Source organism: Protopterus annectens, chromosome 7.part0 (assembly GCF_019279795.1).
Source record: "Protopterus annectens isolate FY-2018-M chromosome 7.part0, PAN1.0, whole genome shotgun sequence".
Classification (NCBI taxonomy): Eukaryota; Metazoa; Chordata; order Ceratodontiformes; family Protopteridae; genus Protopterus; species Protopterus annectens.
The window spans coordinates 1,753,157,098-1,753,172,627 of NC_056739.1; the positions used below are offsets into that span (position 1 = coordinate 1,753,157,098).

Below are 15,530 nucleotides of genomic sequence, written 5' to 3' on the forward strand. Positions count from 1 at the left end.
CAGGGGACTTCAGAATTTTTTCAGGCGGAGCCGAGGGATGAGACTCGGCCCGCCTTTTTGAACTGTGGCCCTCTCTGTCTCTGTGCTTCTTCTTCTCCTGTGGAAGAAGCACTAGACTCACAGAGCTGGTACCGATAAGGGAGGTTGAGTCCCGGTACAGCTAAGGGAGTAGCCGAAGCTACAGGAGTAGCTTGAACCCGGCTGGGAGAGGAAGAAGAAACCGATTCCTGGGGGAGTTTTCCCGCCAGGATCAGCTTGTTCTTCCTGTCCCTGAGTGCCCGAGGGTTGAAGGCCGCACATATCTGGCAGGCCTCCGAAAGATGTGCTGCCCCCAGGCATAAAACACACTGAGTGTGGCCACACTCAGTACATTTTGAAAATATGGCCTTGGATTCAGCCATAAAGTTCTCTCACACACACACACCCAAACACTAGGGGGGGGGATAAATTTAAACTAAGGGAGGATTAGTTTTTTTAAAGGGTTTTAAAGGGTTTGATATTTAAAACACACACACACAATTTAAACCTAGAAAAAGTCTATAAAAAAGAACAATCTCACCAAGCCAGGAGCTCTTCACTAAGAAGCAACTGTCTTTAGCCGCGGCAAAAAACGATCTGAGGTAATGTGGTTGGTAGTAAAGGATTATGGGTAGGCGGGAGGAGCTAGGAACTAGGAGCTCGGATCTTGGAAAGCTGCCGGTTCGGATCCGAGGTCGGATCCGACTACCCACAGGTTGCAGATCAAATGAAGTAACTACTTCAGATCTAAGGCTTTCAGAAAAACTGACCAGCTCTTTGTATCCTATGCTACAGCTTCTCAAGGGAGGGCTATATCCAAACAAACCATTTCTAAATGGATAGGCCATTGCATACAGTTCTGTTATACCCATCATGGGAAACCAGTTCCTCCTACCATTAGATCCCACTCTACCAGGGCAACATCTACCTCTACAGCCTTTCTCAGAGGGGTTCCTACCAAGGAAATTTTAGAAGCTGCAACTTGGAGTTCAGTACACACCTTCACCAAACACTATCACTTACGTCTTTATTCTAAGTCCAGGGCGGGCTTCGCCACTGCAGTTCTGCAGGGCCTCATTGCCTCCACTAACCCTCTATGATTCCTCCACCCTACCTTAGCTTTGGGACTCAACCCAAGTGTGATAACTGCAGCAGGGTAACACGATGAACATAGTACAGTTTTGTACCTACCATAAATGTAGATGTTTGAGTGTTCACCCTGCTGCAGTCCAGGTTACCCTTCCTTCAACCCCTCTGATCTTCTGGCTAAATCTCTGCTATGCCTTACTGATGTATTTGCTTATAGCTGAAGGGATTTTGTGTTTGTACAGTGTTCACACCATTTGGTACTAATTTTGAGCACCTTTTTGGGGGCACCTGACATCTGGGGCAAGAAAAACTGAAGAAAATGGCGTCGGTTGCAGTATATGTACCCCTGGCGCTCTGACATCAGGGAGGAGGTGACAGCAACAGACGTCGGACCAAGACTTTGGAAATCCGGCCGACTGCGGGACCGCCTGACGACAGGATAACCCAAGTGTGATGACTGCAGCAGGGTGAACACTCGAACATTTACATTTATGGTAGGTACAAAACTGTACTTTACATGACAAACTGTTTTCATTCGCTTATTTTTTTTAAATGAATGGCTTAAAAGCTAGTTCATGCCAGCTACAGAAATATCTTGGTATTGTCAGTATCTGCTGTTACTGAAATATGCTTCATAATAGAGATGATAGGTTTAATGATGTAAATGTTGTGATAGTATGCCTAGTGGCTGTTGAAACCCAGTGGACTGGCTCCTTTAGCCATACTCTTTAAATGAGCACTTAATGAAATGGTCCCCATTTTATTAGCAGAGAACCTGTTCATTTGATATTGTGACTGTTTTCACATTCCAAAGTTGTTTATATTTGGTTAAAATTATATCTGTCAAAATATTTATATTCTATCCCATCTTTTCCTTTGTCTAGGTACATTATATCTTGCAAGAAGTGGTGATGGGTGGGATGGTGCTAGAAACAAATATGAATGAGATCGTATCCCAGGTGGATGCTCAGAGCAAACTGGAAAAGTCAGAAGTAAGTAGCCTTCTCTTCAGATATCCATAGTTACTTAACATTTGCAAAGTAGAATATGCAATCTTCTTCCAGCTTTTCCTGGTTAGGGGTCACCACAGTGGATCACCTGTCCGCTCATTATTGGCAGTAGAGCTTTACTGTGTCGAGTTGCCAGCCCGGCGCCCAACCTTCCACGGATGGCACACACACATGCACACACTCTCGCCTAGGGCCAATTTAGAGTGTCCAGTCCACCTACAGCATGTTTTTACAATGGATTTCTTAAATGGGCCGTACAGTAAGATTGGGCCAGATTGATAAGTTTCTTCTGGTATAACTGCTTGCAGTTATTGCATTGGCTACATGGACAGCTGTAATACTGTTTACCTTAAATACTAATTGAATAAATTATGGTAAAAATGATGTGTTTATTTTACAGCAACATTTTGTAACATCAAAGCAGCACAATCAAAAATAAAGCCAAATTAAGTAAAATTACTTAAAGTAAGTTTTCCATCCATTGTTGAGGGCAGCTGCCACTTGAACACATGACAGTAATGCCACCTTTTTAATAGAGCATTCAGGGATCCTTTTTAATTTTCATTTCTTTATTTTAATCTTAACTCTTAGCTTGTCTTGTAACATTATTCCCATTCTTAATTATTATGTGCAGTATGATCCCACATGCTTTTGTCTTTACTGGTACTTTGTTGTTTTGCTAAGCTTATATTTGCCGTCAGTTAATTTTGTTTGTGGTTTATATCGTAACATGCTGAGTTCTATATGCATGTAATTAAAGAGTAATTGGTTGTCCCTGTTCAGATGCAATTCTTTGTATTTCTTTTAGTAAAAGAAGAAGTCTTTTGTAACTTTTTAAATGAAGAATTTACAACTTGGCATTTCAAAGCTCTTCTTTAACATCCACGGTGGTGCAGCGGTAGCGTTGTTGCCTCACAGCAAGAGGTTCTTCCGTTCGATTCTCAGCTGGAGTGTGGGGAGTGCCTTCTGTGAGGGGTCTGCATGTCCTCCCCGCGGTTGGGTGGGCGTTCGAAAGACATGCGTAAATGGACGTGCCCTCATTGAAGGTTGAATGTCGAGCTGGCACCTCAGCGTTTGTGAACGTCTACTGCCAAACATTAGCGGATCGGAGTTCCGCCGTGGTGACCCCTAAATGGGAAAAGCCGAAAGACAAACAACATTTCAAAGCTCTTCCTTGTTTACATGCCTTCACTTTTAAAAATGTAGTGATATTTTAAGCAGGGTACGAGAGAGGAGTGCTGCATGGAAAAGAACTGAGCATTTAAAATGTGTACTGTTTTACTTACTACAATGGCCACCTACAGATGAGTAAAATGTAGTAGCCTGACAGCTGTCTTAAGACCCCAGAACTGCAGTTAACCTTTTGCTTTCTAAGGAAAAAGAACTTTACCATGCCAAACAAACAAAATACCCCATCATTCTCCTTTTATGCTCCACTAACAACTCTTATTTAGTCTTATCCTGGCTTTTTCTCCCATCGACGTCTTTGTATCCATATCTGTTTTCTGTCCATGTTTTCAGTTTCCATTGCTCTAACTTCCATTCTGTTTCCCTTTTTTCCTTTCATAATTACATCCTTTCTCCTCCTTTGTCACTCCTCCAACTTACTTTCCCCACTGACCCTGTGCTTCATTCTTCACCTCTTGATTTTTTTTTTTTTTTTGCTTATACTCTCTAACTTGCACTTTGTGTCTCTCTATCTCCCATGAATTATCACCTTTATGTATACCATTGTCTTTCCTTTACCTCTCACCCCATTCCCCCAGCTTACTACTTCCCCTCTTTGATTTTGCCTCCCGTTTACATCTTCATTTTCTCTTACTGCTGCTTTATCACTCTACCTAGGCCTTTTATTACCTTACTTTCACCTCCTTTCTGCAAACTTATTTCTTCTGTTAAGTTACAAGGCTGATTAAGATTCTTGTTGATTGTTATTCCTATTAATGACTGATTAATCAGAGTACTTCAGATTGATTCTACTTGTGCATATTTCTGAACATGTGACTTCATTAGTCAGCAGCATACTAGGGTGGGGAGAAGGAGTCTGCCACCATGGGTACATCGTGTTAGAGGTATCCTTTTTTCTTAACTTTTCTCTAAAGACTTAAAATAGAGCAGCAGCAGTAGAGAATGAGGGTATTAGGACCTGGTGCTCCTCCTATTAGTAATGAGCTTTTTTTAATGTGTTAGGGTCTTAGGGTCCAGTGCTCCTTCTGGAAGAGTGTCAGATCAGACAAAAGGGACTTTTTTCATACTCTTCTAATGTAGAGCTGAGAGGGTGGAGAGATTTGGCAGGAAATGCCAGAGTTACAGGGAGGCCATTTTTTTTTCTTCAAATGTAGAGCTGGGGAGGTAGAGCACCGAATCAGAGAGAGGGCCTAAGTGTTAGAAAAGCCAGCTATGGCTCTATCATTAATTATATATTTGAGTAATTATGTCTTTGAACTGCTATAGCAATGGATTTCAGATATTATTGTTCCTGTCTTAACAGTGATGGCTTTAGTGTACATCTTTGTCAGGGAGCAGTATCCTTGGCAAGATTTGTTTTCATAAGCATTGACGAGATAATGAGCTAAAGAACATGAGCTGTAATTTGCTGCAGACAGAAGTCATGTATGCATTCTACACCTTCAGTAGGGTTCTGCCATCACAGGAGCCATTTTTTGTTTGTTTATTTTCTTTTTTTAACCAAGATAAGCCAGCTGAACGTTTGCCCCTTTAGCTGAAGCATGAGGAGAAAAGCGTCAAAAAGTTACAAAGATATAACACAAAGATATAATTGATTAAGACAAAAATGCATGCAAACATAGGTACATTAATATTTTTTTAGATGTAATTTCATACTGATAAAAGGTTATTGAAGCATTTGAACCAAACCATTTGCATAGACAGGATTATCTCTTTGAAACAGTGTTTCAAATGTATTTATTTTTGAACATCTTTAACATCCAACATTGCGTTGTGATACGAGTACACCGTCATAAAAGACAAAATAACCATTGCAATGATTTTTTTCTTTTCTACACATTTTACAAGTATTATTTCTGTCTTAACTATTATTCAGTTTAGCATTACATAGATTGCTCAAGTCCTATCTTACCTGAAATATCTCTCCTCCAACATATTATCAAAACTGTAACACAGACCAAACTTCTAGGAGTTATCAATGACCATAGCTGAAATTCAGTCATCATATTAATTATGCTTTTGGCAAGTCTAATGAAAAGCTTGGATTATTTCACAGAGCCAGGCAGTACCTTATTGACTGTGCTCATATTGCTGCTGTATCTTAGTCCTTTTTACTTCAAAATTTCGTTTACACATCCTCTCTCTCTCCCCTAACCAGTTTTTAATCTAGTCACCTAAACAAACATCACTAACATTATAATAAAATTAGCAGTTATGTGGTACATAAGCAAGGTAGCCCAAATGTCTTGCTGTGTTTACAAGCTATTCATGCATGTTTGGGAATTGGCAGAATTCATTAATCTTCAATAACTGGCAGCCCACTAGCCAGGCCCAGAGAATGTTATAGAAGTCAGTTCACCTAAATCAATAGAAGAAGCTTCATCTCCAGATCTTTTGGGATTTGGTTTCAGCTTGTGGGGCAGCAGCACAGGATCTTATTTCTGTCTCTCAGGACAATGTCTGGCTGCCAGTGTTTTACACCACCTGCTGTGGACCTTGTCAGAACCTCAGTAAAGCATTGTCCTTTACTTATCATTATCATTTTTTTAAGTTTAAAAAGTCATACAATAAGCAGCAAAATAGAAAGTTTGGGTGCTTTTGGTAGAGCTTATCTCTACCATCACTTGACATAAAAAATGTTCTTTTCCAGAGTCTAGGTAAGATTCCAGCACTTGAACCACCACATGTCATAGCTTGGAGATTGAAATTTAAATTTGTAACATTTGCCTTTCATCCCAGGTTTTACAGCTCCTTTAGGAGGTGTAAAAACCTTAAAGTCCCATTTATCAAACGGAGGAGACTATCTTTGTGATGTGAAGATCATCTGCTTTTTATTGCGTCAAGTTTAGTTTCCACAGATCCTGGTCTGTCTTAGCCTTTCCCTATGCATATGTCGTACTCGTCTTTCAAACTACATTGTTCAACCTTGTCTGTATGCTTTACTTGAGCTCCACCCTTGACTTCCTTGGCTACTGTCAAATTCTGAAGGGAATCATGGATATCATTCTTCCTAACGGAGTCCTTATGCTGCTTGCAGTTTCAACTTTGTTCTGAAAACCTTGTCATACCATTCATCTGAACCAGTGTACATGGTGCTTTTGACATTTATGACATTAGAGCTTTGCACCTTCATCTTTTTACCCATTGAATCCTGTATCATTTTTTCATAGAAAATATGGCTCTCTCTGCCAGTCCTTCCTTTTTGCTCAGGGTCAAGTCCGATGTTGCATAACTCAAAAGATGCAGCTGCTGTCTTTTTATCTTCAGCTGAAATATATAAATAAGTGAATCTGGTACTAAATAGGCCTGGGAAGACAGATTGTAGTATGCATTTCCAGATTTAAAGATATAAGGAAGTTGGATCAACTTGCTGCTTGCTTTACAAATATCAGATTGGGCCCTGTTTTAGGGTAACATTTCCAACTGTTTAGCTGTTTATATTGAATTATGACTCCAGAAATAAGTATCTTCAGGTAGTCATTAGAGCTTACATGACTCGTACAGTAGTGGTCCTTGCTGTCGTTTTATAGGAGGAAGCACTGCAGCAATTTATGAAGCAGCTGTGTGGGCCATTGCTCATACATTTGCCAAACAGTGCATCTTGATGTGGTCTTGAATGGTAGTGGCTGATGTATAGTAACTCTTGTCTTGTGGCTGCTTTTGGAGCTACTACTCAACTTTTTGATTCTTAGCTTGGTAGCCTTCCCATCATTCATTGTGAAGGCAAGGAAAATTACATGTTATAATACATTTGTGTGAGTTAATCATCATGACCGTAGGTGACTGAAGTGTTCTTGTTATCAAATGAGCACCTCTTCTTTCTCCATTGAGGGCTCTTTTCCATTAATAATTTTGTACTTTGTGGTTAGTTCTGATGCTGTTTTAGTATTTGAATTTGTCACATGGTGATACTTGGCCTATGCCCCCCCCCCCAAATTCACTGGATTACCATTTTGCCATGAAAGAGCCTAATTGTAGGACAGCATAATGTGGTGGCTGAATTGCATGAGCGCTAACTGCAGACTACTAAGTTTTTGGGAAAACTCAAGCCAGTAATTCATCCAAGAGGTCTCAGCAGACAAGAGAGAATCTGGAATGTTTTCAAGATTCTTTTTAACTTGAAAGAAAAACAAGGACCTAAGGCCCATTCTGGATCTAAACAGCCCAAATATGCATGTGATTAAGAAATCTGTATAGTTATGGTGGAGTTCATACTTTCTCTTGGAAGGAGAACTGAATGTGCTGAATAGACCTTCAGGATGTCTACTATCACATCAAGATTATGAGGCAGTCCCAAAGATTTCACTGTTTTCAGCTGGGAGTTAGTCATTACCAGTTCCAAACTTTGCCGTTTGGTTTCACTACAGTCCCCTTCTCCTAAGTATTTCTTTTTTGTAATAAACATTTATTAAAGGTATAATGTAACAACCATACCAAATGCATAGAGTATTATTCTTAAGCATATACATCGATACTGTCAAGAAAAGAAAAAAGGAACTAGTTTTATATAAGACAGCAGCACATTCCAGGTATATTGTAATTACCTGTGTTCAGACTATGCCAGCACTGTAAACTAACTTATGAAGAACCCCCTTGATATTTGCCAAATGAATGTCGATAGATGCAAGGGTTCTGTGTGTTTCCCTACTAGATGACTAGCTCCTAGCTGCAAACACAAAGGAATCTTTCATTTTAGCAGGAGGCAACTAACTCCATTTGGGGCATGTAACATAATACAGACTAAACCAGTTTTGGAGTGAAAAAAGGAGATTTTGCCAACAGGAATAAGTACAGCCAAGGTACAGAAAATAGGCAGTAGATGGCAGGAAGTAACTAGATGAAACTAAAGGAGCACTTCAATTGGAGCCATAAAAGTGAAGCTGTAGTGTAGCAAGAACAATCTCAAAAGCAAAATCAGATGCTTATTGTAAGTAGCCCTGTTAAATTCTCTCAGTATGGAAGACTAGTGAAGAAACCAGCCAGCTATATTGAATGTTTAAAAGTTAAAATGATGCTATAGACTGAAAAGTTCATTTATTGAAATGTACTCTGAATATGTTCAGAAAGTGTGGGTTTGATTTAAATAGGAAACCAGCAGCAGAAACAGACTTAATTGCCTCAGTGCTGTGTGTAGGAAAAATACAAACAATCTAGAAGAGCAGCAGATCAGCACTCAATTCCACAGGAACCAGTAAATTATACAGTAGAGCATTTTAGACTTTGGGGGGGCACAAAACAATTTTGTTCACCTTCATCACTGTGAACTAAGTGAATTCCTGCACTTCCCTATTTAAAAATGAAAAATGAAGGACACCACTTCCTGCATAAAAATCCAGAGTTAAAATATTGTTATTTAGATATGTTGTTAATAATGAGCATATTATGTAACCTCATGCAAGATAATGATAAATGCCAACTGTAATATGAAAAATTAAGTGCATCAGATAATATTAGTGCCAGAAATAATGTCATGGAACCCTATGTGTTGTAAATGGTGAACATGAACATTATGCAACACAGGTTAGCAGATTTCCAGACTGTGCAAAAAAGGAATAAAAACAGTCAGCAAATGTCTTTGGAATGCAACGATCCTCCTTCCACAGACTCCTAGAAGGAACAGAACTTGTCTAGTATAATGACATAATAAATCTTTACAAATAATTGCCATGCCTTGCTTCTGCAGGAACACATAACTGAACATTGGTGACCTCTAGTGGTCCAAAGGCTTAATACAATTTACCAAACCTCCAGACTGAGCAGAAGTGAAACAAAAATAAGAGTTCAAGGTACAGCAATTAAAGAAAAAAACGGTATCAAAAATATGTATAAAATGATATGTGTACAATAGCAGTCCCACCGTGTACTAGGCAGCATGGAGAGATTTTATGAAAATAATGAAAAATGTTCATGAATTTATTAGTCTTTATATGTGATAAGTTTGAACAGCCACAATTCAAGGGGGTTCTGGTAAGCTGTTAAAAAGCCCTTATACAGATCTGCAGCTGTACATCAGCCCTTCTATCAGAAGCAGTTTAGAGACAGACAGAAAAGTCCTGGTGGAAAAATTAGAAATATCAATATTTATTGTTAGAAAGACTAGCTTCCACTTTCCCTTTCTCCTTTCCCAATTCCCTTGGAAGGTACCTTCCATTACCATGGATAGCTTGCTAAAGGATACCCCCAGACATATGATGATTATGGACTGCTTGTTTCCCTTTCTCCCTTCACCAGACTCCCTGTGAAGAAACTACTGTTATCATGTAGTGACAAAGGATAACAGCAGAAAGATTTGTAATACAAATAATAGAGAAAGGCTGTCTGGTAGAAGTTATTCAAATTCCACAAACTCACTCTGCTCTAAACTCTTTCAGAACCTCACCTTTCTGGTAAAAACACAATGCATTGGGTGCTACCCACTAAAGGAGGGTAAGGCTTTTTATTCCTGATTTATTCCTAGTTCTTCCTTCCAAAGAAAAAAAAAAACATTTAAATATTTTTGTGCAGATGAAAAAGTTCAGAGTAGTACTCATAAACAGTCTTACCTTTCACAAAAGAAGGGTTTCACATGGAAAAATGAATATAGAGAATATATACTTTCACATTTTGGTAACACCCTCTCACAAAACTGGGCATAAATCTGGGCATAACTCCCTGTGTTACCAGATGGATAGCCAGTTGGCTTGCGGACAGGACATGTGGTTAAAGTAGGTGACTCCAGATCCAGAAAGAGCTCAGTTAACTAGTGTTGTGCCACAGGGTGCAGTGCTGAGTCCACTCCTGTTTGGAATTTACTTCTCAGAAGTCGAGGCTAATGTGGACGGCTTCTGGATGAAAAAGTTTGCTGATGACTGCAAGCTGTGGGCAATCATTGAATCCCCCAATGATGTAGATACCCTTCAGGAGGGTCTAGATCAGTTCAAATGATTGGTGCCAGAACCATGGCATTATCATATCATTTAGGAAGTGAAATACCCCTGCAAATTACAACATCAATGGCACACCCCTAAGAGAAGAGTCAGAAGTGAGAGATCTAGGTACACAGATAGATAGTAACCTGAACTTTGACTGCCATGTGTCCACAGTAGTGATGAAGTCCTGTGTGGCACAACTTATAGTTAAAGGTATGGCATCCAGAACCAAGGAAATTGTAGTCCTGCTGTACTTGGCCCTCATTAGACCAGTTGAAGAGTAGTGTGCCATTTGGCATGTACTTGACTAGACACAGCAGCTGGAGTGACCACAGAGAAGTACAGGGGGTAAACAACATGTCCTATGTGCTCTATCCCTTTCCTCTTTCTCTTACCAACTATTAAGAGTTTGACTTAGGCCTGACCTGTAAGGCACTCAGAAATCCAGCTGTGATGGTGCTGCTACACTTCCACAAGTCAAACGACACAAGATTCACCTGATTGAGTCACCAACTAAGTTTAGATACCTAAAACAAAACATGCTGGAGAGACAGATATGTTTCTCAGAGATTGCCCTTCTTTGGAACAGGGTTTTCTATTCGTATTAAACAGATCCCTTTCCCTGGCCCTTTTTAAAGGCAGTTTGGATCAATGGATGGGGAATCGCAAATTCACACCTGGGGTAGTGCCTATGTCTCTTATGAACATGGGCAATCTGTAAGATACTGAAGGCATAGGCACACAAGGCACACACACCCATGCCATTCTTTTTCTCCTAGGGGCCTTATATTGGGTAAAATCAGGCTTTATTGGCTAGGCTTGTAAGGTCTGTTAAGCTGTTAGCCTAGTAATCTCCTATGAACGTATGAGAGAGAGCTCTCCTTCTGTAGTTAGTTTACTTTCTGTTGTATATTGTTTCAATTTCTGCATGATGTCTAGGCAGATTGACATTTCATCTTGTTAGTCAAAAAACCCTGAAAAACTTTTCCTTAGGTTTTGCTTTGCTTCTTTCTCTTTTAGAAATGGATAAAACTTAAAATGAATAAATAAACAAAATGCAGTCATAAAATTCCCCGTCGGGATTTATGCATGGATTGCTGGGTCCAGAGTATTTAAAATATTGACTACACTATTTGTAAGAGCTTTGGGCCTAGATCCTTATCAGATCAGTGAAAAAAAGTTGATGATTAAAAAAATCACTTCCTGCAGACACTTCTGGTAAGTCAGAAAAATAAAAAGACAATGACTGGGAGAAGGAACTGAAGAAATGAAAGTCTGATGAGGCAGAACGCTAAGCACTGATAAGAGAATCTTCTCCATCTTCAACATTGACATGCAAGTCTCCATTCTTGGAAACCATAGTGATTAGGGACAGATCTCCTTCAAGACTCATAAGTAGGCTTTCCTCTGAAAGAGAACATTCATGAATTTTTATTTCCAGACCACCACCTATCACTTCCTTGAAATCTGTATGCTCCTTTTGAAACAGCACCGAAGCATATTGGGAACATATAATGAGGACATTTTTGAAGACACAAATAGAATTGGGTATCGTCCTATCCCCCTTTGTTACTAGGGCAAATCGGGTTGGCCCCTCTTCACTACTTTTAGCTTCTTTCTTGGTGCTAGTTCCTGCATCATCAGTCTTGTAATCAGCTATCCACCCAGATCCTGTCAGCTTGGCACCTTCAGGTGTTCCCACCTCAGCACTTGTAGTTACCCATCCATCTCAATCAACCTTAGTCCTATCACTGTTGAGTGGATCTCAGACCCCACTGCTCAATGTCGAGGCCTCTGCATCATTGGCACCATGTCGGAGTTCTCAGCATTCGAGCCATCAGTACCAGTCTCTGCCTCAGGACGTTTGGTACTCTTAATGTTGAGACTTCCTTCTTCAGCAGCACTCACCTTGGCTTTAGCAGGGGAGGAGATGGTTCTGATTGGCAGTTCTTTGATATTGATAGAGTCTAGATCTGACTTCAAGGCAGTGGATAGGATGACAGCTTCTCTTCCTATGCTGACAACAGGATTTGTTCGGTAACTGCTGTACCCAGCAGTAACCTTCTATCAGCTCCTCAGTCCATTCTTCAGGGCTCCTGCGGCAGACCAGAGCTGTAATCTTTGGGCAGTCTCTGCAGGTGCATGCCCATTATTCTAGAGACTCTGACCAGTCACAGCCAGAGATCTCCAGAAAGAGGCTATGTAAAAGAAAGCACATAGAGTTCCCTTTGGAGTCTCTCACATCAGTCACAGACTTGGATGTGAGAGAGTGCTCCCATAATCCCCTTCTGAAGATAGTCCTAGAATTGATGAGACTTGGGGGATCTTGGCCATCGGAACTGCCTTCTCAGGTTGAGGAAGTTCTCTTTGAGGCATATGACTTTGCACCCTCTACCTATACCTCTTGGGTGGTCCCTCCTGTGGGACTGTATTACAGATTTATAGATTTGATTGCCAGAAGGCATGGTGGGAAGTTGACATGACCAAAGCAATCCTCTGCAAATGAGATAATGTCTTATGTCTGCCTAGATAGGCAGTATTGGAGAGAAGGTCCTCTGGTAGATTTGATGATTATAGCAGTAGCTACCATAATGGAACTCATGATGGATCTACAGTTGTCCACCACCACCAGCCCTCCCGATTTAGGAATCTAGAGAGATTGAGATAATGAGAAAGTGGTTTTATGCTTCAAGCTTCTTTGCCCTAAGAGCGTTAACCTACTTAATCAAAATGTATATCTTCCAAAGCGACCTAGCTCGTCAAGCTATGGGATAGTCTGAAGTAGCCTTTCACACCAGAATCTACTAAACTATGTACCACCATAAATATCATGTTCAACTTATCTAATCTGTGTATGTATCTGTATCACATTACATCCGATGATGCATTAAGGGCAGCAGGCATGAGCATAACCTTCAGGAATCATGCTTTAGTCCGTCTATTCAATTTTGTGCCATCCACACATTTAGACCAGCTACTACACAGACAGGGACTAAAGGTGGAGGTGTTTCTATTTACATCAAAAGTAAATGTACCTCAAGGCTAGTCAAACAGAACAATGCACTTGCACTGCTCCATGTTCAAATCACCATAGGCAAAATTCAATATCACTTTCTTGCCAGCTATAGGCCCCCCTCTGTGACCCATGAAACCCATACCATGTATTTAAACTTATTAGAAACACTAACCATCAAACCCAATATATTCATGGGCAACTTTAATTACCCCACTATTAACTGGGAATCCTATACGATACCAAACATACAGGCACAGAGATTCCTGGATTTTGTAAACACAAACTACCTGAACCAGATAGTCAGTACACCAACCAGGGGTGCAGACATACTGGATCTAGTCCTCACTAATATGGGAGAGTCCTGCACACCCCCTACTGTAATGTCTCCCTGGTAAGATCAGACCACAAAATTGTCTCCTTTGAAGTAAAAATAAAACCTGGACCCCCAGCTAAACATGGAATGTTCGGGAACTAGTCTAAGGCTAACCTCCTCTTATTAAGTGATGACCTGGCAAACTTTCAAGCCCACATAAACCCTGCTGCCTATGTAGAACTTTTCACAGAAACCCAACCATGAAAAAAGAAGAGGTTTTGTTGAATGAACTAAATGTACTGCATGAAAGTATCACTAACGATGATAGATTTTTAAGTTACAAAAGAAAATATAATGAAACGTTCAGAGAAGTAGACGAGCACTGTTTTAAAGTTTTAGACAGGAAGGCAAGAAAGTTAGAAAGAGATTTAATGGAATACAGAGAGGGGAGGGCATACCCAGCAGGGGGAGCCCATAAACAAAACACCCTTGAAAACACTGAGACTGTAACTTCTCACAGTAGAAATAATGGCTACAACTATGATGAATTGCCCAGGAGAAGTGAGAGGCTTGCACAAAAACCAACAGTATGCAGCAGGGTTTTCAACTTCCCCAGGGCAGACCGAGGGTGAAATCAAATCAATATCAGCAGAATGTATGGGGCAGGAGACGTTGAGTAATGACCATTCTGTTAACAAAGATGACATAAAGGTCTCTAGAGTTGTAAGTGAGCACGGCTTGTGCAGTGTTCACACATTTGACAGTTTCAGTATATATAATTACACAGACATAAATATTACCAAAGACTTTTTTGAATTATTTACTAAAGGATTACAATTTGTACCCAACAAGCCAGCTTTTCTTCCTAAGCTTTTAATTGAGCTTAAATTGTTTGTAAGAAATTTAAATTTAACTGCTATTTTCAAAAATCAGGCCCCACTTGAAACTACTCTGGGTAGAAGTAGCACTTTTAACCCCCCTGTCCACCCTAAACTAAAAATGTTTGAAGAAATTATAGAAAAAATTTTTAGGGATAATTTAGCCAGAAACAAGAATTATGGCTCTACTAATTTCCCTGAATATTTGCAGAAGGTGGTTAACAATTTAAAGAAGAATAAAATCAGAGTAATGAAGCCGGACAAGGGAGGGTATAGTGCTCATGAAGCAACTTGAATATGAGAATTATATTTTTGCTTTGTTACAAAACACTAACACCTATGAACCAAGCTCTTTGAATGAGCTTAACATAGCAGTGAGTAAAATCAAATACTATATACATGATTTATTACTGCAAGGATTTTGGATGAGAAAACTCACAATTTTTACTTGTACCTAAACCTAAAACAGCTGTACTCTTTGGTATCCCCAAGGTGCATAAGGGACTTGCTCCTTTAAAATTTCGTCCTATTGTATCAGGAGCAGGCAGTGTAACTGAATCTCTGAGCAAATTCATTGACTTCCACCTGAAAAAATATGTTAAGCAACTAGATTTTGTTTGTAAAGATTCATGGGAGTTCCTTACCAATATAAATCAAGAAATTGACAATTCTAATTTGTTTATGGTAACAATAGACATTGTCGAATTATTTCCGAGCATACCGCACGAGCAAGGTATGGACTGGTTCGGAGAAGTTATTGTTAAGGAATCAGGACTTAGCACTGATCTAGTTAACACAATACTAGAATTTATGAGAATTGTGCTGCATAACAACTTTATAAATTTTAATGAAGAATTCTACAAACAAAAAAGTGGGGTGGCTATGGGCGCCCCATGCGCTACTGCATATGCAAATATAGTTTTGCACAAGTGGGAGAAGGAATTCATACACAACACCAGCTGGAAAGAACATATTGTATTTTACAAAAGGTTTTTGGACGATATCTGCATCCTATGGTCAGGTACAGAACAACAATTTTAGGATTTATAGAGTACCTGGAGAACACCACTTGTTTTCTCAGATTCACTTACACGTTGAGTAAAGAAAGTT

General features: G+C 39.8%; 1 protein-coding gene across 3 annotated transcripts in view; it reads left to right on the top strand.

The window, feature by feature from the left end:
• The window catches only part of LOC122807224 (AP-3 complex subunit sigma-2), a 1,165,940-nt gene that overhangs the window by 1,051,330 nt on the left and 99,080 nt on the right, over positions 1-15,530 (top strand). For all 3 annotated transcript variants that reach the window (XM_044078299.1, XM_044078298.1, XM_044078297.1), the window contains one exon: positions 1,992-2,099. In XM_044078299.1, the coding sequence (XP_043934234.1) occupies positions 1,992-2,099 (108 nt within the window). The remainder of the gene's footprint in view (positions 1-1,991; positions 2,100-15,530) is intronic.